At 34.3% G+C, this 24,208-nt stretch overlaps 4 protein-coding genes across 10 annotated transcripts; 2 read left to right on the top strand and 2 right to left on the bottom strand.

Moving 5' to 3' along the window:
• Positions 1–618: 618 nt before the first annotated feature.
• LOC146540813 (protein GUCD1) lies at positions 619–6,271 on the bottom strand. 4 transcript variants are annotated; one of them, XM_085202414.1, is made up of 5 exons: positions 6,130–6,271; positions 3,226–3,424; positions 3,073–3,157; positions 2,327–2,514; positions 619–2,092 (listed from the first exon to the last, which is right to left on the bottom strand). In XM_085202414.1, exons 1-5 carry the CDS (start codon positions 6,137–6,139, stop codon positions 1,906–1,908), a joined length of 669 nt encoding a protein of 222 aa, XP_085058540.1. In that variant the 5' UTR covers positions 6,140–6,271; the 3' UTR covers positions 619–1,905. The 4 variants fall into 4 exon arrangements, with proteins under 4 accessions (XP_085058540.1, XP_085058547.1, XP_085058556.1 ...); XM_085202421.1 differs by lacking the exon at positions 6,130–6,271 and adding an exon at positions 3,984–4,177; XM_085202430.1 differs by lacking the exon at positions 6,130–6,271 and adding an exon at positions 4,041–4,177.
• Coq5 (ubiquinone biosynthesis protein COQ3, mitochondrial) lies at positions 4,367–7,899 on the top strand. Its single transcript, XM_085202330.1, has 7 exons — positions 4,367–4,691; positions 5,082–5,231; positions 5,549–5,678; positions 6,107–6,242; positions 6,731–6,819; positions 7,113–7,224; positions 7,693–7,899. Exons 1-7 carry the CDS (start codon positions 4,526–4,528, stop codon positions 7,792–7,794), a joined length of 885 nt encoding a protein of 294 aa, XP_085058456.1. The 5' UTR covers positions 4,367–4,525; the 3' UTR covers positions 7,795–7,899.
• A 669-nt stretch (positions 7,900–8,568) lies between these two features.
• SF2 (splicing factor 2) lies at positions 8,569–21,292 on the bottom strand. 3 transcript variants are annotated; one of them, XM_085202393.1, is made up of 6 exons: positions 20,952–21,292; positions 19,126–19,339; positions 18,562–18,708; positions 12,532–12,614; positions 11,920–12,042; positions 8,569–11,056 (listed from the first exon to the last, which is right to left on the bottom strand). In XM_085202393.1, exons 1-5 carry the CDS (start codon positions 21,128–21,130, stop codon positions 11,928–11,930), a joined length of 738 nt encoding a protein of 245 aa, XP_085058519.1. In that variant the 5' UTR covers positions 21,131–21,292; the 3' UTR covers positions 8,569–11,056; positions 11,920–11,927. The 3 variants fall into 3 exon arrangements, with proteins under 3 accessions (XP_085058519.1, XP_085058528.1, XP_085058510.1); XM_085202402.1 differs by having other exon boundaries at positions 8,569–10,433; XM_085202384.1 differs by having other exon boundaries at positions 8,569–10,436; positions 20,952–21,290.
• A 360-nt stretch (positions 21,293–21,652) lies between these two features.
• LOC146540810 (dynein light chain 2, cytoplasmic) lies at positions 21,653–24,127 on the top strand. Of its 2 annotated transcripts, none has more exons than XM_085202451.1 (3): positions 21,653–21,776; positions 22,774–22,894; positions 23,323–24,127. In XM_085202451.1, exons 2-3 carry the CDS (start codon positions 22,787–22,789, stop codon positions 23,482–23,484), a joined length of 270 nt encoding a protein of 89 aa, XP_085058577.1. In that variant the 5' UTR covers positions 21,653–21,776; positions 22,774–22,786; the 3' UTR covers positions 23,485–24,127. The 2 variants fall into 2 exon arrangements, with proteins under 2 accessions (XP_085058577.1, XP_085058585.1); XM_085202459.1 differs by lacking the exon at positions 21,653–21,776 and adding an exon at positions 22,299–22,441.
• The last annotated feature ends 81 nt before the right edge of the window (positions 24,128–24,208 follow it).

The following is a 24,208-nucleotide window of genomic DNA, read 5'->3' as shown; positions in this document are numbered from 1 at the left end:
TTTTTCGACAACAGATTGTTCTAAAACTTGGTTATATCTTAATGTATTTGACTTAAAGATGTTTATGAGCTTAAGTTTAAGCAAGTTAGGCAGAGGGAACCTAGTGTAACGATATTCCGTTCCCTACTTTCCGATATTTTTTGTAGACATTAGAATGTCTCGAAAAGTTCAGGGCAAGGAGCTGAATTTAACTCGACCCCAAATGGATATGGAACCCACAACCATTTGCGGTAACACCTAGTGCCATGCGCTCCACGCTAAATTATGAAGTTAATAATTATTTTGCTTTTTCGTATATTTTTCATAATTATGAGCTTACATAATAAATAGTAAACATAATTATCAATTTCAACGTTTTTTTTTAAATTTGAGTAATAATCTACTAAAAATCAGTTTCATTGACTTGATTTTATCTACATATTATTTTCTCTAAAGCAAATTGTTAACTATAAAATAGTTATTAAACACGCACGAGAATATTTTAGAAGGTTTTATCAGCCACCAACCACCAGCAACCGCCTTTTTGATGCAGGGTTTTTATTATGGATATACTTATCACTTAAACAACTTCTCCTTGCAGATAAATAAATGGGTAACAATATAATAATAACACCACTGTATGTACAATTATAATTACTTTAATGATATTACAGAATGCTTTGTGATTGATTCATCAAGCTACATTTACTGAGGGCCTGAGTTTAATGGATTTTAAGTATCATTGATTCAGAACAAGCATAAATCATTTAATTTGTCTATTTTAACAACACCCGAAATAAAAAAAAAATATAACATTAATTTTCCCTCATTCATTTTAAGAAGATATTTAAATTATTTAATAATCTTAAACGCAAATAAGTATTTTATCCATATGTATATTAAAATAAATATTCTGAATATTTAATTTAAAATTGCTTTACATGTTCCCATAAAGACATTTATTATGTATCCAAAAAATATTATATTACTTATGATATACTTAATGATTAAATATTATGATAGAAATTTGAAACCGGGATCAAAAATATAGAAATAAAATTAATCTCATCAATACAGACTCTACAACCTACAACCCTACAACGTGTGGTTATTTTCGACTAATAGTGATATTAAATAATAAACCTTGAGCACACATTAAAAAGACTATTTTTGTTTAACATTACGCTAAGAGTAGACAAACGTACCTCTTTATCAGGGATTCCCGAACCATAGACAATACAATGCTTGAAATAATTTCTTTTTACGCACATTATATAAACAATAATAAAATCATATTAATTAATATTATATATTGGGTAAAAGCATGTTTTTTTACTGTAAATTAAAAAGGTATGTTGTATATTATATTATTAATATTAATTTTCTAAAAAAAACCGCTTACTGTTTAGTAAAAAAATCAATATAAAAATGGATATATATTTTTTAGCTTCATTCTGTATCTCACATATAGTAGGGTAGGCAGAGGGAATTTGGGAACCTAATGTTAAGACATTCCGATCCCATTAAGACATTGTGAGTTGAGTGGTGGAACTCAACGCCATGCTTTGCCTCTTTACCAGAGCGAGAAACTGAAAATGTTAAGTATTTCAAAATATTAAATATTTCATTTACTTGAGTTTGTTTTAATTTACATAGCAATATTGGATATCATTAAATTAATTCCTAGACGTGTTTGAGTTACTATTTATTTATTCTGTATAATGTGTGTACATATATGTTGCTGTCCATACACCCATACAGTGTTTCTACAATTAACACACGCATCATATTTCATAGATATTGTGTGATACTTTCAGTTTAATATATTTCGTTACAAGGAAACAAGACTCAAAAAAACCTTACAAATTATCAGTTATATTTCCAAAATCAAAATAATTATAAAAATAAGACATCATATATAAGAAATTACGTATAATTCTCATAAAGTAGTATAACATCGCAGTCTGTACCGCTAACGAGTCGCGCGGTGTTTAGTCGCGCGGCTGACGTCACGCACAGCGGCGGGTCGCGCGCAGGGTCCTTGTAGAGGAACTTGCCTGACCATCCCACTATAAGAATGTAGTGTCCTCGGTAGCTACCGCCAAATATACGCCTGTAATAAAGATTAAGATTTTGCTATTAATAAAAAATGTTAGGAAAAATATAATGAAGGGATGCTTTTGAAATGTCTCCAAAATACAGCGTTGGGTTCCGTCAGTCAATATAGTAAACCTAGTACCTTCACAATTATAGTAAATTTATAATATATTATACAACCCACTACTACAAATATAATATATGAGATTAGGGTTCATATGTAACAGTAGACAAATAAAATAATCTTCACCTAATTTCTGATGACAGTCTATTCTGTTTGCACCAGTCGCAGGATAAGAGCGCAGCGTCCACCAGCACGATGGCGGGCCCTGTACAGAGAATGTGGGAGACCAGATCCCTGGTGGAGAGAGCGTCCTTCTTAATTTTAATATTATGTAATTTTGCGTTTGTAAATCGTTTTTCTACACGTTTAGCTTCCTGTGAAAGTGAAAGTAAAGAAGAAATTTAGGTTTTTTAATTTGGCAGTAAGTAGGTAACGTTTGGCTTGAGTTTTGAGAGACTTTTTCTTTTTCAATGGACGTTTGAATGGGCGTAAAATCGAGAAAGGACCTACTCCTTTTTTATAAGTTGTGTTTTTATAAGCTTAGCAACAGGTTAACTATTTTCTCTCACTTCAATCTTTTTTTCTCATATAGCAGTAGTGGTGTGGCGAGCTTAACTCGCGCCCGGGGCAAAATACTTTTACAGCGCCCCCCAGGCGACTATTTGGCGCCCTTTTATGAGCGGCGCCCGGGGCATGAGCCCCCCCCCCCCCCCCCTCTTTACGCCACTATACAGCAGGTTAGGCAGAGGAAACTTAGCGTTAAGACAATCTGTTCCACACATTATGCCCAATTTATAATCACCTTGCGTGTTGAGGTGCGAAAGTCAACACCGCAGCCGCTAACTCTATAAAACTAGATATTTTCCATTATACGCCTTTGACAATAACCACATAAATATTCCACATTCAAATCCTTATAATTGGGTACTTACCATAGATTTGTTGCCATCTAATTTAATCAAAGACGTCATATTTGCCGTCTGTCGAACAGTGTACATACAGTGCTTAATATTATATCTAAAAAATAAATATAGCTATTTTACTATATAATGCACTATAATAAAATTTGATAAAATAGTCATTACCGTTGTAATAAGTAACAAAGATCTATAGTCCAAGTATTATGTCCGAAGCCTTCTTCAGCGCATATTTGTGAGAAAAACTTCAAAAACTTTTTTCTATCTTCTTCCGATAGTAGCATCAGAATGCAAGCGATTCCACAATCCCAATGAAAACGTTGTCGGATATGAGGGATGTTATATTGTACTTTAGGAAGCATTGGAACTGAAATAAGAAAAGTTAATTGCTTTAATTTAAAATTAATGCTTTTTCCAGCTGAGTAGGTAAATGGTGGGTAGTCTAAATATCATTTCCTACGCATGTATTGGTCCACTTGGTGTCCTGAGTGACGTCACCACCACGATATAAGTACCAGAGCACGAAAATGAAAATAATTTAAATATCATTCGAAACATAAATCGTACTCACAACCATGGCGCTCACAATCAGTCACTTTAAATTCTGAACAAGACTAATATATTGCCGAGATAACATGGAATGGACAAGAAAAGAAGATCTCTATTACTATCATAAAATGAACTATTTTAGTCCAGTATAAAAAAATGCCACTCATCATGTTCATACTTTTTGGTTTATGACACAGGATGAGTTTATTGATGAAAAAGAGTTATAGTTATGCAGAGTGAGGTTTTATGTTGATAAATCTATATAATTTATAGGAAAACGCGAACCTAATAAATGAGTAATAATAAATCGTATCATACATTTCTTTCTAATTTAAATATTCTATTTTTAACAGCGATTTATTCATTTATTTACTTACTTATTCAATTTTGCTAATATAGACATAAATATAGAAGCATAAAGAAACAATCTTTGCTTCCTTTATTGTTATCGTAGCAGTTCTGTGTAGAGCACTTGTTATTATTTACCGGCGTTTTCCTTCCACTTGACTCACATACGAGATTATCCTCAAAATACTCAGTAGTTGACTAATCCTTATCAATATTATCTATTCTAAAAAGAAAAACACTTTACGCATAGTATTTATTAATTTTGTAACTTTCAAAAAACTACTTTTCATACGTAATATCAATAATGATTTTTACATGTTAATATATTTACATATTCAAAGATTTTTAAAAATTTAATACGAAAATTTTTTAGCTCCGACATCTGCCTAAATTTAAGGAAAAACTAAAAACCATACAATCTCGAATGTCAATGTCAGTTTGACAGAACAGCTGTTTGTATTTAAGGTTAAAAATTAAATGTAAATATATTGTTAAATATAAATATAATTTATTACGACTATATATTTTATTAAATATAGTAATAACAACATAACCTATTTTATTCAACGTGATGTCTTTAAGAAGATCTCTGTTACGTTTTATCAATATACCGAAACCATCGCAAAAGTTAATAAGAGTTCAAGAGTACAGCGCGCAAGCAGCATCGAAAGATGACGATAAAAGAAAAACACACTTTGGATTTGAAACCGTTGATGAAGAGGAAAAAACTAAAAAGGGTAAAATAATAGAAATAATATGTTGTACTGCTATTAACTATGTGTACTTTAAAATACAACATTAATTTTCATAACAATTCTAGTTATTTCTGAGTTATCATTTATTTTTATTTAAATTTTCTTATAATAATAGAATACTCAAGATAGAAAGAAAATTTATGCAAATAAAAAAAACAAATGAATACTTAATCACTTACATTACGTACGTACACAGTTAGAACTTAAAAATTAATTTCATAATTAGAGAAAATATTTCTTACTGAACTTCATTGTTTATTCCATATATACCATATATTGGTCAGGCAGAGGGTACCTAGTGTACAAAACATCTCAATTTTGTAATTCCACTTTATGGTCACTGATTTTACTTAAGATTAAACAAATTTCTAGTGCATCATGTATTTGAGTCCGTAGCTGATAAGTATGACACAATGAATGATGTTATGTCTTTTGGAGTCCACCGAGTGTGGAAAGACATCTTCATGATGAGGATGGCGCCCACACCTGGTACCAAGTTGCTGGATATGGCTGGAGGAACAGGTATGTCTTATGTTTTAGTTTATGTCATAAAATTTTGATTTTAACATATGTTAAATTAGGATTTAATTTATTGTTGATAAATAAATATTATATTACTTTAATTTAGTGACCTAAATGTTGCTTAGCCCCCCTTAAACTTATTACAGCCAAATTATACACAACTGTAAACATAAATTATAGAATATTGTTATTCTGATGTATAGCTTGACTATTCTTAAGTTTCATCTAAATAAATTAAGTAGTTTTTGCATGAGAGTGGATCACACTCCCATTTTCAAAATTTTTCACAATTACAACACTATACTTTAAATTTTTAGGTGATATAACATTCAGATACATAAACTATTTAAGAAACAGAGGTCTCTCTGCAACAGAGAAACGAAGCAGTGTGACAGTGTGTGATATCAATCAGGCCATGTTAGATGTGGGGAAGATTAGAGCTGAGAAGTGAGAAATTTTAAATATTATTCCAAATAATCATTCAGTGTTGAGTTTCACTACTCTATATGTAATGTCTTGAAAATAGTTCGGTTTCAATTCTTGGGGAACAGAATGTCTAACACTAGATTCTTTTATAACAAAGTTAGGGACAGCAACTAGTTGCCGATTTATTGAAGTTTAGTTGAAGTTAAACTTTGTTTTCTAAGAAGATATGCAGGCTCAAATTCTTCATTCAGCTTTATACTGTATCCTGCATATTATAAGTTACTCAAAGGAACCTAGGTTCCCAAGTTCCCTCTATACATACAGCATGAAGCTAAAAAGAATGATAAAATATGAATATTATTCTTTTCTCAATATTTCATAAATATATAAAATACTATTTTATATGAAAGCTTATTACTTATTTTAAAACAATTTGTACATATATAAAGACAGGGCTACACAAAAGACTCACCAGTTGACATAGACTGGCTGTGTGCTGATGCTGAGAGCCTTCCTTTGCCAGATGACTCCTATAACGCTTATACTATAGCGTTTGGTATTAGAAACTGCACCCATGTTGATAAGGTGAGGATTGTCTTTTAGTTTTCTCGCTGTATACCGCATATAGCAGGGTAGCTGCTGTCGGTAGGTCATGTAAATTTGGCATAATTATAGTTTATATATTCTCTATAGAGAAAAAGAACAGAATTATTATATTATTCTAAAATAATGCATTAAAAAGTACTTTAAAGGCTATAACTCCTTTTGCCTCTTACATAAGAAACACGTGCTAATATAAAAAAAAAATTAAGATGCTTTGAACGGATATATTCGTGTAAACGTATTTTTAATTTTTCGAAGTGGTCAACTTTTTATTATAAATTTTTTTGGGGTGTTTAACCACATTATTTTGTGGTGGGCACGACCAACTCAGTCCTCTTCGGTTCTACAACCATGGTTGTGGATTCGTTTTTACTTGGGGCAACTATTTTCGTTTACCCGCTGTTCACGCGATTTGTTGGCTCAATGCGTAAAAATGAGAAAAAAGCAACATTTTTTTATTTATTTTGCAGGTATTAGACGAAGCGTACAGGGTATTGCAGCCGGGAGGTCGTTTCATGTGCCTTGAGTTTAGTCAGTTGCCTAATAATACTATGCAATGGTAAGAACTATAATAAGTTTTTTAACTTCACGCTGTAACGGATTAGGCAGCGGGAACCTAGTGTTAAAGCACTCCGTTCCCAGATCTCTTTTTCCTGTTCCCCAACCTGTCAGGTTTACAGTCACACGCCTATGCCCCATCGTTACGACGGCCTCAACGAATGTTAATTACTATATATCTCGTTTTATCTTAACATTAGGTTCCCGTCTGCCTACCCTGCTGTGTGTAGGATACAGCGTGAAGCTGATTTTATTTGAATTATATATATAATAAAATAGTTGTTTTCCCTTTAGGATGTACGACCAGTACTCGTTCCAAGTGATCCCAGTGATGGGTCAGCTGGTGGCGGGGCAGTGGAAGCCGTACCAGTATTTAGTAGAGAGCATCAGGCAGTTTCCTGATCAGGTATTTTTATTATATTTTTTACCTTCACGCTGTATCCCGGGTATAATGGAGATAGCAAAGAACCGTAACGGCACTCCAGTCAGCAAGGAAATGGAAATAGTTATTTCATTACCTTATTATCAGAGCAAAGAAATTAAAATATTAAATTTTAGTGGGAAAGTTTATGCCCCTACGTCTAGTGGGGTAACAAGGGGGGTGCGAGCGGTGCGGTCGCACCGGGCATCAAAAAGAAAGGGGCATTAAAGTCGACGATTATTTTTTTTGAAAGGTATCCAACGTCACATTTTAGTGTCTGACGCTTGATCTACGTGAGAGTAGAAGACACTTTGAATCTAGTTTTTTTTTTTTAGACCATTTTAAAGGGCATCAAGGCCCCTAAGCCGCACCGGGCAGCAAATACCCTAGCTACGCCACAACTATTTTGCCTATAATTTGTTTTATATTTAAACTTTTTATTTTTAATTTCAGGAAAAATTCAAGCAAATGATAGAAAACGCAGGTTTTAGACAAGTAACTTACGAGAATTTAACATTTGGGATATGCGCCATACACTCGGGGTTTAAAATTTAAATAAGAATATATTTTTGAAGAGAAGAATGCTAAGATTTTAAATTTATGTATTATTTAAGTAGTGTTAAAATAAAATTATATAAAATAAAACAAAATTAAACAAGACTTTTTTTATTAATATAAATAATAATAATCATTAAGATATTCACGAAAAAAGAAATGCCTCGGCCGAGAGGGTATCATTTACCATCAGGTCACCGGTACGCGAGTTTGCTGTTTTTTTTTCAAAAAAAAAAATATTCTCAAGGTTATAGCTTTAGCTGTTGGATCTTATTGCCTGGAGCTTTAAGCAGTGGCATAGCTAGGGTATTTGCTGCCCGGTGCCTTGATGCCCTTTAAAATGGTCTAAAAAAAAAAACTAGATTCAAAGTGTCTTCTACTCTCACGTAGATCAAGCGTCAGACACTAAAATGTGACATTGCCTACCTTAAAATTAATCGTCGACTTTAATGCCCCTTTCCTTTTGATGCCCGGTGCGACCGCACCGCTCGCACCTCCCTAGCTACGCCACTGGCTTTAAGGAATTCATAAATAATATAAATTCAATTGCTAACTGAGATATGAATTTACTATATATTTATAATCAATATTATTTATGGACAAAAAAAGGAAAGGTTAAATATATCCATGTATATTTGAAAATCAAAAAGCAATTGAACAAATTGTTTAAATACGGTACCATCGCCATTTTGTCATGAATTTTATAACATCATCTCGTCAAAAGGCAGCCATTTTGATTTTTAACTGCACACAGGTCAAAATAAAACTCCCATACATAATTCCAGGTAATTTATTAAAATTCATCAAACTGTTGGTCTTTGGAATGCACTCGATGCTAAATTTACATACACTTGAAAAAATTATACATTTTTTTAATATACATACGTATAAATGATAATAAAGTATATAATATAATGATTCAGCGGCCAAAAAGAAAATAAATCGTCAATACCTAGTACATTATACGTGGATTCGTTCACACAAAAAACTGCCTCTCGTACTTCTTTCTTTCGAATCAATTGTGTTTTGTGTGCCTGTCTATGTTGTGTGTCTAATGTCCATTTCTGTGTCTGTATGTGTTATATGTGCATATACTTGTTATTAGATGTGTATTTGTTGGGTCTGTCTGTATGTAATTGGAAACACCACGAACACACCAACAGACATACCAGCACATCAATGCTTGTACGTCTGTGTGTGTGTGTGGCGTGTATCTCTATATATGGTTGTTACCATGTTCTGGAGTGAAGCTGTAGCATGCTGACATCTAATCAAAAACAGTCTAACGCAGACCGTAATAGGTATCAAAAGCAAAAATGTTTAGTCAAACATATTACAATCATAAACCTCAACAACCATCATACAGAGCGTGCACTCAACACAAGATCACGGGCGTTAATTAATATTGTTTGATAAAAAAATCATACCCCCAGATGCGTCCGTCCGGCTGTCCGGCTGTCCGGCCGGCCGTCCGGCCATCCGGCTATCCGGTCCTTCCGATCCGATCCGTTCCGTTAAAAGTCGAATGCGCGCCCTCTATCCGTATCCGTATGTATCCGTATCCGAGTACCGTCCTATCCTATCCTATCACGCTCGCCACCATCCCACCATCCAGTCCATCCCATCGAGTCCAATCCACAGTGGATGAAACAAAAGAAAATACTTTTAATTATACATAAAATGCTTTTTTTAAAATATTGTTAGAGCAAGCCAGAGTGTGATTGCCCACTTATAGTTATAAAACGATTTAATTACAGAACAGTTAATTTTATATCAATTTTGCTAAATATTAAATTGTTAGAGTGCTTCTAAGATTGATCTAAATTGATGACTAATAACATTAAAAAAACACTGTTACAGAACGTATAAAGACAGTTTTCACAATAATTTAATAAAAATTAAATAATCATAATTTTTTATATAATTATAATACAGAATTTAGACATTCTACAGAAAGATAAAAAAATGTCAATATAATCCTCATTATTTTTTTATATTTTGAAGAATTATAAGTGGGCAACATTCACATGGTTTACCCTACTTTCATTAATTTAATATTAATACGTCAACGGGATACAGGATAGGCGGTTACATCTACTTTATGTTACCAGCGTTACTATCGTTATCACACCGATAAGAGTGATAACGTTCACTTGTCATACATTAATGATAAATCATATTTGTGACTTCATAAATATACATATTAGTGTATGTATGTATGTGTATTTGTATACATATGAATATAAAAAACCAAAAAGAACCATACTTAAAACTAATACTATCATGACACTTTCGACAAGTTGGTTAAATAAAATAGATACAATTCATAATTTTTTATAGTGAAAATTATTGTTTAATGCCAATAAAGTCATTTAGAAAAAAAAAATGTATGTAATAAAAATGGCGCCAACATTGTCAGCCATAATCATTAAAACCAAAATTACTATTATTTCAACAATTTCTATAATATATCTGTCTGACAGGTAAGGTGACGCCATCTTGTTATATTTGGGGGAGGTGTGAATGTGTTAGGAAAGGATAGGTAAAAGAGGGCTTAGGTAAGGTAAAGAGGGGTAATAGATTGTCAAAAATAGCATGATAGGTAGTGATCCGCCCGGCTCCGCCCCGCCGCCGCCCGCCTGCTGGTGAAAACATTGCCTTCAGTTCCTCCAATCACTTTGTACTAGACTACACGACGCGGGAATCGAACCCGTACTTGTTATATACCAGTACGCTTCCTCCTTGATTTTATAAAACATTGGTAGAAATGTTGAGGTTTTTTATTATATTTCACAATAAAGTAGTTTAAAAAACAATAAAATAAAACTTAATAAAATTTTAAGAACAGTACTCTCTAGATATTAAAAAAATAATAAAATTAAAAGATAAGAATGCATTAGTTATATTTAACCCCTATCTTCAATTCCTTCACATAATGTATTACAGGTCGGGAATCAAACCCGCACATATTAGTTTCTTCTGAGAGAATTATTTTACAATATTCATTTTAGATTCGGATTTAATTAATACTTTAAAAATGAACATAAAATTATAATATGTGTTAGAATCATTTACAATAATGATATATCCTTGCTCCGTTATCGACAAATTGCGGCGTTGAGTTCCGCCACCCAACACGCAATGTCTTTAACAATAGACAAAACCATCTTGTCTTTAGTATTTATATAAATTTATAGAGGTATATTTTGTATATGAATCCATTTGTCCGTGTGTCCACATGTCCAAATCCATACCAAGCAAACTGTGGAAGTAACTTTAATTACAGAATTAAATTATAAAAAAAGCTAACTAAGTAATTTTTTTATAATTTGTATTTTAATACAATAATTTTTTAAATTACAATTTAATTTAATTCCTAAATAAAACTTTATATACAAAATATGTTTGTAATAATAAAGTTTATTATTAAATTAATAAAGTAATGAATTATATATTTTATATTTAGTTATTTCGAGTAAAAACAAAGACAAAGTTAAATTAAAACACATATCATTTATAGTTATTATAATCGATTTCATCATACCTAGTGTTTAAAAATTTATTTAAATAAAAAAGAGTATTTTTTTATATTTTTAAAGCAATGTGACATGTATATCTGTTTAATAGTATATGTATACACTCTAGCTTTGTAATCATTATTAATAGGCTATAGAAAAGATTTGTAAATACTAAAAATTTATGCACACTAAGGGCCATATTTATAAACCACTCTCAACTCTGAGAATGATTTCAAGATGTCATTTCAATTGTCTATTAATGAAAGCGGTGGTTCAAGATTGCTCTCAAGATCTATCTCAGAGCATAAGAGATTTATAAATATGGGGCTTAGTATTCATAAATGTTTAGTAGTTACAAAATATGTGTGTGTACTGTGTATGTGTTTATTTATACACACTAGGGTGAACAAGTTGTGGCCGCCCTGAAGAAACATTTTCTGAGCTTTTGCACATTGTTCACTAGAGGAGAAAATAATCAAAAGTATGAATCAAATCTGCACAGCCACCTTAAGTCAAGTTCAGGGCGGCCCCCGTCAAGTTCAGGGCGGCCCCCGTCAAGTTCAAGGCGGCAGTTGTTAAGTTCAGGGCGGTCACAGTGCGTGCGTACCTGCTTGCTCAGTAGTTGCGGTCGCCGGAGCGGTCGCGCGAGTAGGAGCGGCGCACGGGCGAGTACGTGGGCGAGCCGCGCCGCCGCGAGTAGCTCGGCGAGCGCGGGGAGAACGAGCGCGACCTGACACACACCCACACTACGTTAGTGTACTGACTAGTCTGCCAGTGTCCAGTGGCACAAGCGTGTAAACGGGCTGCTTCTTTTTATAGTACAAAATTGATTACAAATAATACTTTACAAAAATATTAAGAATATACTCAGTTTATCATCATAAAACCAAATATACAATAAGCAAACCAAAAAAAATTGTTATAGAAACTAAAAACACGCTTTTTGCCTACATAACGATATATTTATTAGTAGACAGTCCAAGGTTCCGAGAGCTATCTTCCGATTTCAACATCAGACCAACTCGATGGTACCACAATATTGTACTGCCATCTAATCTACATATTATAATCTTTAAGTTTCGTGACGATAGAACAATTAACAATTAAAAGTACATGTAAATCCAGATTCTTAGATAAAATCTAAGATAAATAATAAAAACATGTTAAAGTTACATTTTTTCTTTGGTAATAAGCAAATGAATTAAAAAAAATACGTCACCTATCTCTATCACCGCCGCCACCACCACCACCACCACCACCGCCGCCATAATCTTCTTTAACGCGTATATACGATACTTCTCCCTGAAGAAACAAAACCAATTATAATTAAATGAAAATTGGATTGAATCATATAATACAACAATCATAATATCATTCAGGTTAAAAGAGCTTGTAACTGCAATTTTGTGATTTTTTTATTCCAGCTTCACGCTGTATTCCCGCACTTAGCAGGGTAGGCCGAGGGTACTCATAATGACACTTCCGTTAGCAACTTACATCTAGTTCTGGAGGCATTGCTGTTAAATAAAAAAACTTTCGAAAGAGAGTGAGAAAATGAAAAAATTTAATATTCCATTCCAGTACCTCAAGAAATCATTTTCATGAAAAAGAAAGCATTATGAGGCCAGTCGTCTCATAGGAACACAAATATGCCATCTTATATGTGACAGGTTTGTTTCCCATTCGGTGAAATGAATTATTTAATACTAAAGACACAATTAATTGTTCCCAGTCTCATACTGGTGACGCATGTGACATCCGGCAGGAAAATTCAACCTGCATCCATTGCACAGCGAAACATTTTGCAACTGAAAAAGGGTGCCCTGAGTATGTAAGACAACAGAACATTAAGTCGGTTATGTCGCAAGAGTGTATTTCCTATATGGAAGCATCCTCTCGGTTTCCATCTGTCCAACGTTCCTATGCTGATGTTGCTAAGGAAATGTTTTCACCTCCTGTTTTCACAAACTCCCAATCCCAACAAAGCAGACCTGCTGCTTCTTCCCCTAAATCTTATTCTAAAACAGTTTTCCAAGCTCCCCGTCCCCACGCTCCTATGGCAAAGGGATACAATAGACAAGCTCACCAGTCCATTATTAGCAATTGTTCCTCATCCCTTCCTAATGGTTGTGCACTTAGTCAAGGTTCTGACAGTTCAGCAGAATCTACAAAGGATCTGTTAATTGCTTTGACTGACACTCTTGTGAGCATAATCTCAACTGCTGATGAACTTCCTTTACCGTCCTACGTTGCCCAAAACCTACTCAAAATCTTTAAAATCCTTCACAATGGCTCCACTATCCTTCCTACAGTGGAATAGTAAAAGTATTCGTGCTAAAAAGCATGAATTACTTTATATTATTTCTCTGCATAATCCTGTCATTATTGCCCTCTCAGAAACGTGGCTGGTGCCTGACTCCCGATTCAGGGTGCCAGGTTTCGCCTGTTTGAGGGAGGACAGAAATGACGGGTATGGAGGTAGTGCTATCCTCATCCAGCACTCTTCTCCATATTCCCGTATTCCTCTCCCTTCTCATAGTCAACAGTTGAATGCTGTTGCTGTGAGGACCCTTGGTATTTCCTTCCTTTCTGTTTACATCCCTCATCCTTCCCCTTCCATCTTTCTAGAGCTTAAGTCTATTATCTCTTCGCTTCCCAGCCCTGTGGTGGTCCTGGGTGATTTTAACACCCATCACACTTTGTGGGGGGTGTTACTACTGTGATGGATTTTCGCCTTCGTTGTTGGACATGATTGATGATGTGGATCTCTGCATTCTCAATGATGGATCACCGACTCGTAGGGTTAATCCAAATCAGAACCTTAGGTCTGCTATTGATCTTTCCTTATCTTCTCCTTCTCTTGCTTCCCAACTATCATGGTCTGTACTTCCATCTACCCATGGTGGTGATCATTTCCCGATTTTGCTGTCCTTAAATAATAGACTTCCTTCCACTCCTAGTCCTTCCCTTCCCCATAGATTTAATTTAAAAAAGGCCAACTGGAACGAGTACGCCGACTCTGTGGATTGCATGTTGTGCAATCTTTCTGAGTCTGGTAATTATGAGAGTATCTTTGTTTACTATGAAGGGTTTGTCTCTGCTATTATGTCTGCTGCTGACCTACATATCCCCAAATACCGCTCCATTCAGAATTGGATGCATTTCAATCCCTGGTGGGATCAGGAATGCTCTGATTCTGTCCTTCGGCGAACATCTGCCGAGGAGTCATACGCAGCCTGTATGACTATGGAAAATTTTATCGACTACAGACGCAAGGATGCGAAGTTTAGAAATTGCATTTGGAAAAGGAAAAAACGTGGTTGGATAAGTTTGTGTGAATCCCTTAGTCCTCGTTCCTCTCCTTCCCTTGTTTGGACAAATGTTAAGAGATTTCGCCGATCTCTTAACAATGTCAGCAGTCCCAATTCCAATAATCCTTCTGTTTGGCTCAACGATTTTGCAAACAAATTGGCTCCTCCTTTTGTCCCATCCCAAGATTTATTTATATCCACGCCGGTTGAATCTTCGGAGGAAATGGATCTTCCTTTTTCCTTTGAAGAACTTAAAAACGTCTTAACGGATTTAAAGGATACCAGTCCAGGTGAGGATGGTATTTCTTACTCCTTTATTACAAAATTAAATGATAAATCTAAACACCATTTTCTAAACATGATAAATAAAATATTTCAATCAGGCAATATACCCAACTCATGGAAGTCCCAAATTGTTATCCCTATCCTCAAACCTGGAAAATGTCCTTCAGATTTTAATTCCTATAGACCCATTGCCCTGGCATCTACTATATCTAAGATTGTTGAACGGCTTTTGAAAAATCGACTGGAATGGATAGTGGAAAGTAGGAATATCTTAGCGCCCTCTCAGTTTGGCTTTAGAAAGGGGCTAAGTACTATTGATAGTCTCAGTATTCTTACTACAGATATTCGACGAGCCTTTGCCAAAGGAGAGTATTTGGTTGGTGTCTTTTTAGATGTCGCATCTGCATATGATAATGTTCTTCTTCCGGTGCTCAGGCAGAAATTGCGTCAGCTGAGTATTCCGCCGAGGATGTCCCATTACATATGTAATCTGCTGACCGGGAGATCGGTATCTGTAAGACATCCGCTTCTTACTATACCTTCCAGACTTGTTTGGAAAGGTCTTCCTCAAGGTTCAGCTCTTAGTCCGCTGTTGTATAACGTATACACACATGACCTTGAATTATCTGTTAATAATTTCTGTAACATCCTTCAGTATGCTGATGACATCGTCCTCTATTACAGCTCAAATTCTATGGAGGACATAACTTTTCGCTTAAATACTGCCTTGCACTATCTTAACCAGTGGCTCTCTGAGCATGGCCTGGCATTGTCGGTAGCTAAATGTCAAGCGGTCGTGTTTACAAAAAAGAGAGTAATTCCAAATTTTCAAATTTTGTGTGATAATATTCCCATTCATCTAACAGAAAACGTCAAATTTTTAGGCATAATACTTGATAAGCGATTGAACGGAGTTGCTCATGCTGAATATCTCAGCAGGAAATGTGAAAAAGGCATTAATGCTTTGAGAGCTGTGTCTGGTGTGTGGTGGGGCGCACACCCTTATACTCAAAAACTGCTGTACAATGCTATAATTCGCAGTCATATTGACTATGGATTATTTGTGTTAGACCCCTTTAATAAATTACCTACTGAAAAATTAAACCGAATACAATATAAATGTCTTCGGATTATCCTAGGTGCGATGAAGTCTACTCCTACCAATGCATTGCAGGTGGAGTGTGTAGATCCTCCACTTCCTATCCGCCGACAATTCCTTTCCGATCGATTTGTGAGTAAAATGTTGCAGCTGTCTTCCCATCCTCTACGGTCTAAGCTATCTAAGCTAGCTGATCTCATTCCTCAAGGCAAACCTTTACCATACCTGCTTGATAGCTTCCTTAGACTTACCTCTCTTCCTAATCCTTTGACTTGTTTTCCTTCTAATCCACTATTCCTTACACCGTATAACGCCCTAGTTCATTCTCCTTGTATCGTCACAAATCTTGGCCTAACCAAGGGAGATCCTGGCACCAACACAAAATTTCAATCCATAGTAAATGAAAATTTTTCAAATCACATCCTCATCTTTACAGATGCATCAAAGCTTTCAAAAGAAAGCTGTGTTGGTGCAGCTTGCTGGATACCAAAATTCAAAATTATATTACAATTTAAATGCCCTCCCGAATCATCTGTGTTCACAGGCGAGGCTGTTGCTTTGTTAGAAGCAGTCCTGTTTACACATTCCCACAATTTTAAACAGACAGTTATTTTTACTGACTCACTAAGCTGCTTAATGGCCTTAAAGGGAAGCCCATTTTATAGTAGATTGAGATCTTCAATTGTTTTAAGGATTCGTAAAGAATTGTACTCTTGTCATCTAAAGGGTTTGGATGTTACTTTGGTGTGGATTCCAGGACATTCTGGAATCAGTGGGAATGAATCTGCAGACTCCTGCGCTAAATCAGCTATTCAGTGTGGCACATTAGACCATTTCTCCAATTCCGCCCAAGATCTGATGTCCCTTGCGGATATTCATCTGCATAAGTCCTGGAATAATTCCTGGAGTGAGTCAAAATCCCATAAAGGTAAGTATTACGCCCTTATTCAACCTGATATTCCTAGGCGACCTTGGTTTTATTCTCAAAGGTTTATTGAACGGAGGATTATTACAACAATCTGTCGCTTACGTCTTGGGCATGCTTCTACTCCTGTACATCTAGCTAAGATCAGGGTCAGGGACCACTCTCTGTGTGAATGTGGCCTGGACGACGGCTCCCCTTCCCACATCCTTTTCTCTTGTCCTAAGTTAACTCGTCCCTTATATGATGTCCTCCCTCATAAAGTCCCTCGTCCTTTAAATGTTCAGTGTTTGTTAATGTTTGTGTTTAGTCCTTTATGTAAATTTTTATGTAAATATATTAAACTTAACAAAATAAAACTTTAAATTAACCCCCATGTAAAATATTATTTATTACTAATCTAATGTGTTGTGTATATATTGTAAATTTGTGTTTGTTTTGTTTTAGGTGAAGGCTGTACTAACACAGGATCTCTTTTTTTTACATCTATACTAATATAATAAAGCGGAAGAGTTTGTTTGTTTGTTTGTTTGTTTGAACGCTAAGATCTCTGGATCTACTGGTCCGATTTTCATTGTTTTTGTTTTGTATGAAAGCTGCATTCTTCAGAAGTGCTATAGGCTATATAACATTACATTACACATATATACTAATATATTTTAAAGTACATTCTAATTTGACATGCAATTTATTCTGCCATGTTAATAACAACCGTCGTTGCTACGCGACCGCTACCGCGACGTTTTGATATTCATCCTTATGAAAATAAATATAATAGTCACTTTTAGCATTTTATCTAGATTGAAATTATAGTTTACTGTATAACTTACTAATAAATAATTAAGGAGATGTCACTGATTCCAAATGACCTAGCCTACGGGCGGCACAGTATGACCGACGCGAACGGGCAGATGACGTTGACGGTTTTATAAATTTTCATACATTTTCGAACTTTATTTGTTGTTTATAATTAATTTAAAATACACTTTGATTCTCTTCTTATTTTATTTGATATTGCCCGCTAAAATTATCCTACTTAATAGAGAGAAATGTTTAGTTATTTCGTAGAGTCGATATCTATGTACGCACGCACGGAAAACTTTAGGTACTTTTTCTAATATTAAGAATACCTATCCTTTAGTTACTTTTAATCCTTTTGTTAGTTCATTTCAATAACTCAGATATTTTTTTCTAATAATGTGTATCTACTTATTATTCTTTTTGATTATTTGAGCTTATATTTTCTTACTAATTCTATTGAGAATTGAAAATAATTTCATGAATATATTTAATAAATATTCTTATAGTTGAAGCAGGCGTAGCCGCTTCCGGGTCCACTAGTGTATTCTATAATTGTGTATATTTATCTTTTTTATTACCGGTCAATTTCCTTCGTGTGTTTTCCATACAACGTGACATTGGCGAAATGAATTGTGCTCAACTGGCACGCTCGAAACGCCATATTTCGAGAAATCAATCAATCACAATTAATAGACATATGTTGAATGGGGGAGCTTAATATTGTGCATTGTCGTGCAACCAAAATGTAAAATAGTTTATCTTTAAGTGGGAATAGACCCATAACATTCGCAATTACAGTCAAATGATAAAAAAAGCATAATATCAACCTACCTCGTGACTCCTAAATCTCGAGTCATCAAGTTTCTTAACAGCATACTTCATGTCCTCGTGGCGGAGGAACTCCACCACACCAGTGCCATCCTTGAAAGTGTCTGCGAAGCATACATCTCCTGCCTCACGCATATGGTCTTTTAGATCCTGGGGAATTAATGTTATTTACATTAAATAGGTGTAAAAAAATAAATAAAAATAAATATATTAATAAAAAATTTATTGATATAACCTTAAAAAAACCATAGCAGTGAACATTTATTTTCAAAAACTCGTAAACTGCCTGGACGTATTAATTAAAACTAGAGGACACATTGACACATTATAATAAATAATACACATTGTCATAGCTATGTGTATGTCACTTTATAAACATAAAAGAGTTTATATTGTCATATGCATGGTAGTGTGTGTAATGTTTTATTTATTGAATATACTTTATAAACATTATTCAAAAAATATTAGCGTTCTGCACTTCTCCTATATATAAACTGTAAGTTTCGTAAAAAGTTATCCAAAGTTTTTGCTTCACATAAATATATAGATAAAACAATGAAAACCAACCTGCCAAGACCCCGAAGGTGGCAGGCCAGTCACCACGACCCTGTACTCCGACCTCCTGGCCGGCGGTCCTCTGGCGGCGGGTCGCGGCCCAAAGCGGTCGGGCTGCGAGCGTCCTCCTCGGGCCCCGCCCCCGCCGCCGCGCGGGAATTCCACGCGGAGACGGTAGCCGTCGTAGTCGTAACCATCGCGGGCGCGCACTGCGTCGTCGGCGTCACTGTCAACAACATATTATTATCGTCACACTTTATTTTTATATTCTCTATTTATTACAAGCATTTCTAAATTGTCAAATCACATAAAAAATACAGTATTGGCAGTATTACAAGAAGTTACCACATGCTTGGAAGTTCTGCTCAAAAGTTTCGGCAACAAACAGAAAAGGCTCTCTTCTAAAACATCATATGATAGGTAGGCAGAAAAAACTCAATGTCTAGACACTGCTCTCCACTTACCACTCAAAGACATTGCATGTTGAATGGCATGTCTTAGGGGAGTAGAGAGGAGATAATATGAAAATAATTAATTTTTCCCCATAACAATAAAACCTACAAGCATTGTTTAAGTGGTCAAGTGAGAGCCCGTCCCATTGGGTGTTCTACATAACCAAAATAGATTAAAATGCTACTGTTAATCTCTCATCTACTTAGATGTAGGTGGGCATATAAACATATGTTCAGTTACCCTAAATTAATGGTAAGGTAAGGGTAAGATTAAATTTTAATTATTTTTATTATGTTTCTACATTGGTAGATAAAGCACTGTATTGATTAAGTCCCAACCAGTTGAAATGTAGGGTTACCAAAGTGAGTGAACACTGAGTTTGTTTTGCCTATATTTTCTCTGCGAGATGAGGAGTTTTTTATAGCTTCAGTGTATCCCATGCATAGCAGGGTGGACAGAGGACATCTGGACACATAATTCCCATTCAGACACTTTTGTTCTCACTTTCCCCCAAATTCTGGAGGTATTGCATGTTGCGAGGCGGAACTCAACACAGCATTTTGAGATGTTTCATGCATAGAAATTATAATTATGTAAATAAATAGCAATAGATAGTTGATATGTGTAATAATAATATGTATAATATGTGCAATAATCATTGATAACAAGAACATTAATTACAGCAGCTATAATTAATGACATGTTATATTATCAGTAATGCTCTCTCAATGACAAACTGTACAAAACAACTGATAAAATAAATGTTTTCGAATTTTTTATATATTATTTCATACAAATTGTATTGCAGTGCTTTCTATCAATATATTTTTTATTCATCACAATGTATCCCACTTAAAGCAGGCAAAGAAAACCTTGCTTTAAAGTAATTATCCACATTTCTTTTCAATTAGACCAGCGGAACTCAACACCATACATAGTGTATGAGATTGCAGGGAGAGTGGAAATGGTATGCATTCAATAATTTCAACATAAAAATTAACATGTTTCTTTTAATTAACCTCAATGACAACTTGTGTGGACATAGTTATTGTTTAAAAAAATCTTGGCCTTCAAACTATCCATTTAACATAATTTAAAGTAAATTGTGTTAGATAACTTTCTTTATCAAAACTTAGCAAAAAAGGAATTTAAAAGCAATTTACCCTTAACTTCAATAATAATTTTAAAAACTTATATTCGATTCTGGGACTGGATTTTCTGGGACATAAAATGTGGCAATAAAGAATTGCCAAGGAGAGACGAATATGATGAACAATTAATACGTGTGGATTTATTATAAAAGATATAAAATTGAGGACAATCAGTAGGCCATGGATAGTGGAAACAAACAACCAAGTAAATATTAGTATTGTGGAGCAACTTACCGTGGATCCTCGAATTCAACGAACGCGAACGGTGGTCCCTTTCTGTTTTTCAAATCGACGAATGTTACTTTGCCAAATTTATAGAATAAATCTTGAATGTCCTTTGTCCTTATATCAGGGGGCAAGTTACCGACGTATATCCTGCACTCATTCCTGCTACCGCCACTTCCGCCGGACATATTTATTTGTTTAATTTATATAAAATATGAAAATATATTAAGGAATTTAACAATAATATAGATTTGATTCAGGTACACGCAGCGTTCTCTTGTGGTCGGCGATTTTTGACAATTCAAAGATGGCGATAGAGGCACGTAGATGGTTCACTTGAATTGAACATGGTTGGAAAAAGAGCGTTGCATGTTCGGATACTTGTATAGACGAATAAAATATGTTTTATTATTTCTTATAAATAAAAGTACATTTTAATAGTGTATTCTGTATTTTGATTTTCTAAATTTATCTTTTCTATAAAAAACGTTATTATATAAATGTTCTTACAATAGTTTTTTAAAAAACACTTTTAATATAAAAGTGAAATGTACATGTATAATATTACTGTTTCTATATAAAATAATTAATTTAATTATTATAATTAACACATTAAAACCATTAAACGCTAATTTTATTTATTGGCCAAAAATAAAAATCAATCTTATTCCGCTTTTAATTTTCGAACACAATTTCGAATTTGGAACGCCCTCTAGCGCATACCGAGGCATTCTCAGCTGAAAGAAGCCTCTGAAGGAATCCTCTAGAAAGTAGGCAAAGAATCTCCGGTATCAAAATCATTACGTGAGAAATTGTTCAAAGACCGACTTAAATGTAAGTAATAAATATTATTATTTAGTATATTTACTCAATTTAGGCTCCTTTTATTATTAATAAATGAATTTGTTGATATTTTTCGGTTTTGTGTATAAAAATCTATGTACATATAGTCTCGCAGTTTTGATAATTTCACTAACATTCGTAAAATATGGGCACTAAAGTAAATTTTATTGATTTAATTCATAGTTTCTATGGTGATAAGTCTCATACTAGCGATATATTCTTATCATTGTTGATTTTAAGCTTTAAATTGAATCTATTTCAAATAGTTTAAAATTTATTTAATGACGGGCATTACCGCCAGTGCGACTATTAGAATAATAAAGAAAAAACCATCGGAGCCTGAACCTGAGCCAAGGTATATTTTGTGTTAAAGTAAATCTATTTTCCAATAAAAGTAGGCTCCATTGATTTAGGTAAAATTTAAAGGGCGCGCGGGGGCTAGCTTCCCGCCTGACCTTTACAAGTTATTTTTAGCATCCGGTATTGAATATAAACAATCAATGGCGTGTTTTACGCATGTGGTAGATTAAAAGCCACCTAACTCCGGCAGCTAGATAACCTTAGACCATTTAGATAGCCTAGGCTGGGCTAGGATAGCATTAGGACGTGTGTTCGTTGTACCACTTGACTTATTTGGCGCGTGGAGTTCCTACGTGGTAATTTAAATCTAATTTCTAGGTGTTAGGGTTGTTTTTTAATGTTTTCTTTGTTATCGAGGTGATTATAGTGTAGGGGAATATAGTATTTTGATTATAATTTGATGATTAAGGGTTCAATCTATGTACGGATGGTGATAAAATTTAAATTATTTTAATTTCATCGCTCTGATAGACAAAACGGTACGTTTACTCGACATGCTGTCTTGAAAATTGGATGGAAATTGGGGAACAGAGTGTCTGAATACTAGTTTTCCGCTGCCTATCCCACTAGATATTGGATATGGTGTGAAGCTGCTTTTATTCCACTAAGATTAGAAGTGATTCCACAGCTATACAGACAAGATGTGTGACCGCAAGGCGGTGATCAAGAATGCTGACATGAGCGAGGAGATGCAGCAGGATGCTGTGGACTGCGCGACACAGGCTCTTGAGAAATTTAACATTGAAAAGGTTAATATTTTTTTAATATGCATGGATACAACAGTGCTGTGTCTTGAAATTCTGTTATTATTTGATATTTAGTTAAATATTAAGGTTCAAAAATAAATTATTTCTTGTGATAATGCTGCCTTTACTACCTTTCTTTTTGTTTGAAATTTATTTATTTTGTATAATTCATGCTAGTGAAATATATTTCATTAAAAACTTAATAATAGCATAATTATATTTATTGTCTTTGAAATTTGGTGGATAGTTATTGTTTTATTTTTTTAATTTTAGAAAACTACCTGTGTTTAGTGGGTTAAGGGCTGCTTCTATACCACAATTATATTTTTTAAGTTTTGTGTTACTAGATATTTTGTTTGATTGTCTATTTTACTTATTAATTTTGCCCAACATTAAACTTCATTAATTATAGACATATTGACTCTTTCCAGGATATTGCAGCATTCATCAAAAAAGAATTCGACAAGAAGTACAACCCGACCTGGCATTGCATCGTGGGCCGCAACTTCGGTTCATACGTAACACACGAGACCCGCCACTTCATCTACTTCTACCTGGGCCAGGTGGCAATACTGCTCTTCAAGAGCGGCTAATCGAAATCTGTCTAGTAAAACCTCTCTTCGGACATTCCATTGATCCAACTAGGGTTGCCATCATTTTTAACCAGAATGCTAAAATAATACAGCAAATTTAGACGATATTTTTCATTTTGGGTGTTGAAGTGGCATCAAGCTAAAAACTAATATTTTTACATATTGTGTATTTCTAACAGACATACATACACTATAAATAACAGTACAGTTGGCAACACTAGCTCGAACCCACATTCCTGTCCTAAAGGTATACTAATGGTGTCAGATTTGGATAAAGAAACCTGAAAATTACCTTATTTATTTGCGTTTTTGAGTTACTTTTACATTCAAGACCTCGGTAAACAGATAGTGCAGGTTCGCAATCTGGCAACATTAGCAACACAAATGGAATACCCGAATCGGAGGTGTGTTACGTATGAATGTGTGTATGAAAGGCCGTTCCGAGCTGGATCTCCGCACTCTGCACTATGTAGTATAAGACGACAGTATTTCACTGTAGTAGTAGTGTATTTATATTGAAAATTTTAGTTAAGACTATATAGCTAGCGTATGTTAGTACTTACTAAATTTATTTGTTTGTTTGTTTGTTATATCACTGGAGATATTTTCAATACTTCTATTATTAAACTTTCTTAACAAACCACACGGTTTTTTTTATTTTGTATGTACAACTGCTAACTTGCTAAATTTTCTTTTAGAATTAAAATATTTTAATTTCGATTTT

This window comes from Heliconius melpomene, chromosome 2 (genome assembly GCF_056956725.1).
Source record: "Heliconius melpomene rosina isolate 202511_hmr_F chromosome 2, ASM5695672v1, whole genome shotgun sequence".
Taxonomy (NCBI): Eukaryota; Metazoa; Arthropoda; class Insecta; order Lepidoptera; family Nymphalidae; genus Heliconius; species Heliconius melpomene.
Note: the sequence above shows the minus strand (reverse complement) of the source record. Positions and strands in the feature narration are given on the sequence as shown.

Bases quoted from the DNA above. Each gene is read 5' to 3' on its own strand.
- Coq5 (XM_085202330.1), top strand. From the start codon at position 4,526: ATGTCTTTAAGAAGATCTCTGTTACGTTTTATCAATATACCGAAACCA. The intron at 5,232-5,548 runs GTATGTCTTATG...TTAAATTTTTAG, and splicing joins GGATATGGCTGGAGGAACAG to GTGATATAACATTCAGATAC. The intron at 6,243-6,730 runs GTGAGGATTGTC...TTTATTTTGCAG, and splicing joins ACTGCACCCATGTTGATAAG to GTATTAGACGAAGCGTACAG.
- LOC146540813 (XM_085202414.1), bottom strand. The intron at 3,158-3,225 runs GTAATGACTATT...TTTATTTTTTAG, and splicing joins CTTTGTTACTTATTACAACG to ATATAATATTAAGCACTGTA. The intron at 2,515-3,072 runs GTAAGTACCCAA...TCACTTTCACAG, and splicing joins TAGATGGCAACAAATCTATG to GAAGCTAAACGTGTAGAAAA.
- SF2 (XM_085202393.1), bottom strand. From the start codon at position 21,130: ATGTCCGGCGGAAGTGGCGGTAGCAGGAATGAGTGCAGGATATACGTC. The intron at 19,340-20,951 runs GTAAGTTGCTCC...TGTTGTTGACAG, and splicing joins GTTGAATTCGAGGATCCACG to TGACGCCGACGACGCAGTGC. The intron at 12,043-12,531 runs GTGACGTATTTT...GGTGTGTGTCAG, and splicing joins GGCGGCGGTGATAGAGATAG to GTCGCGCTCGTTCTCCCCGC.
- LOC146540810 (XM_085202451.1), top strand. From the start codon at position 22,787: ATGTGTGACCGCAAGGCGGTGATCAAGAATGCTGACATGAGCGAGGAG. The intron at 22,895-23,322 runs GTTAATATTTTT...GACTCTTTCCAG, and splicing joins AGAAATTTAACATTGAAAAG to GATATTGCAGCATTCATCAA.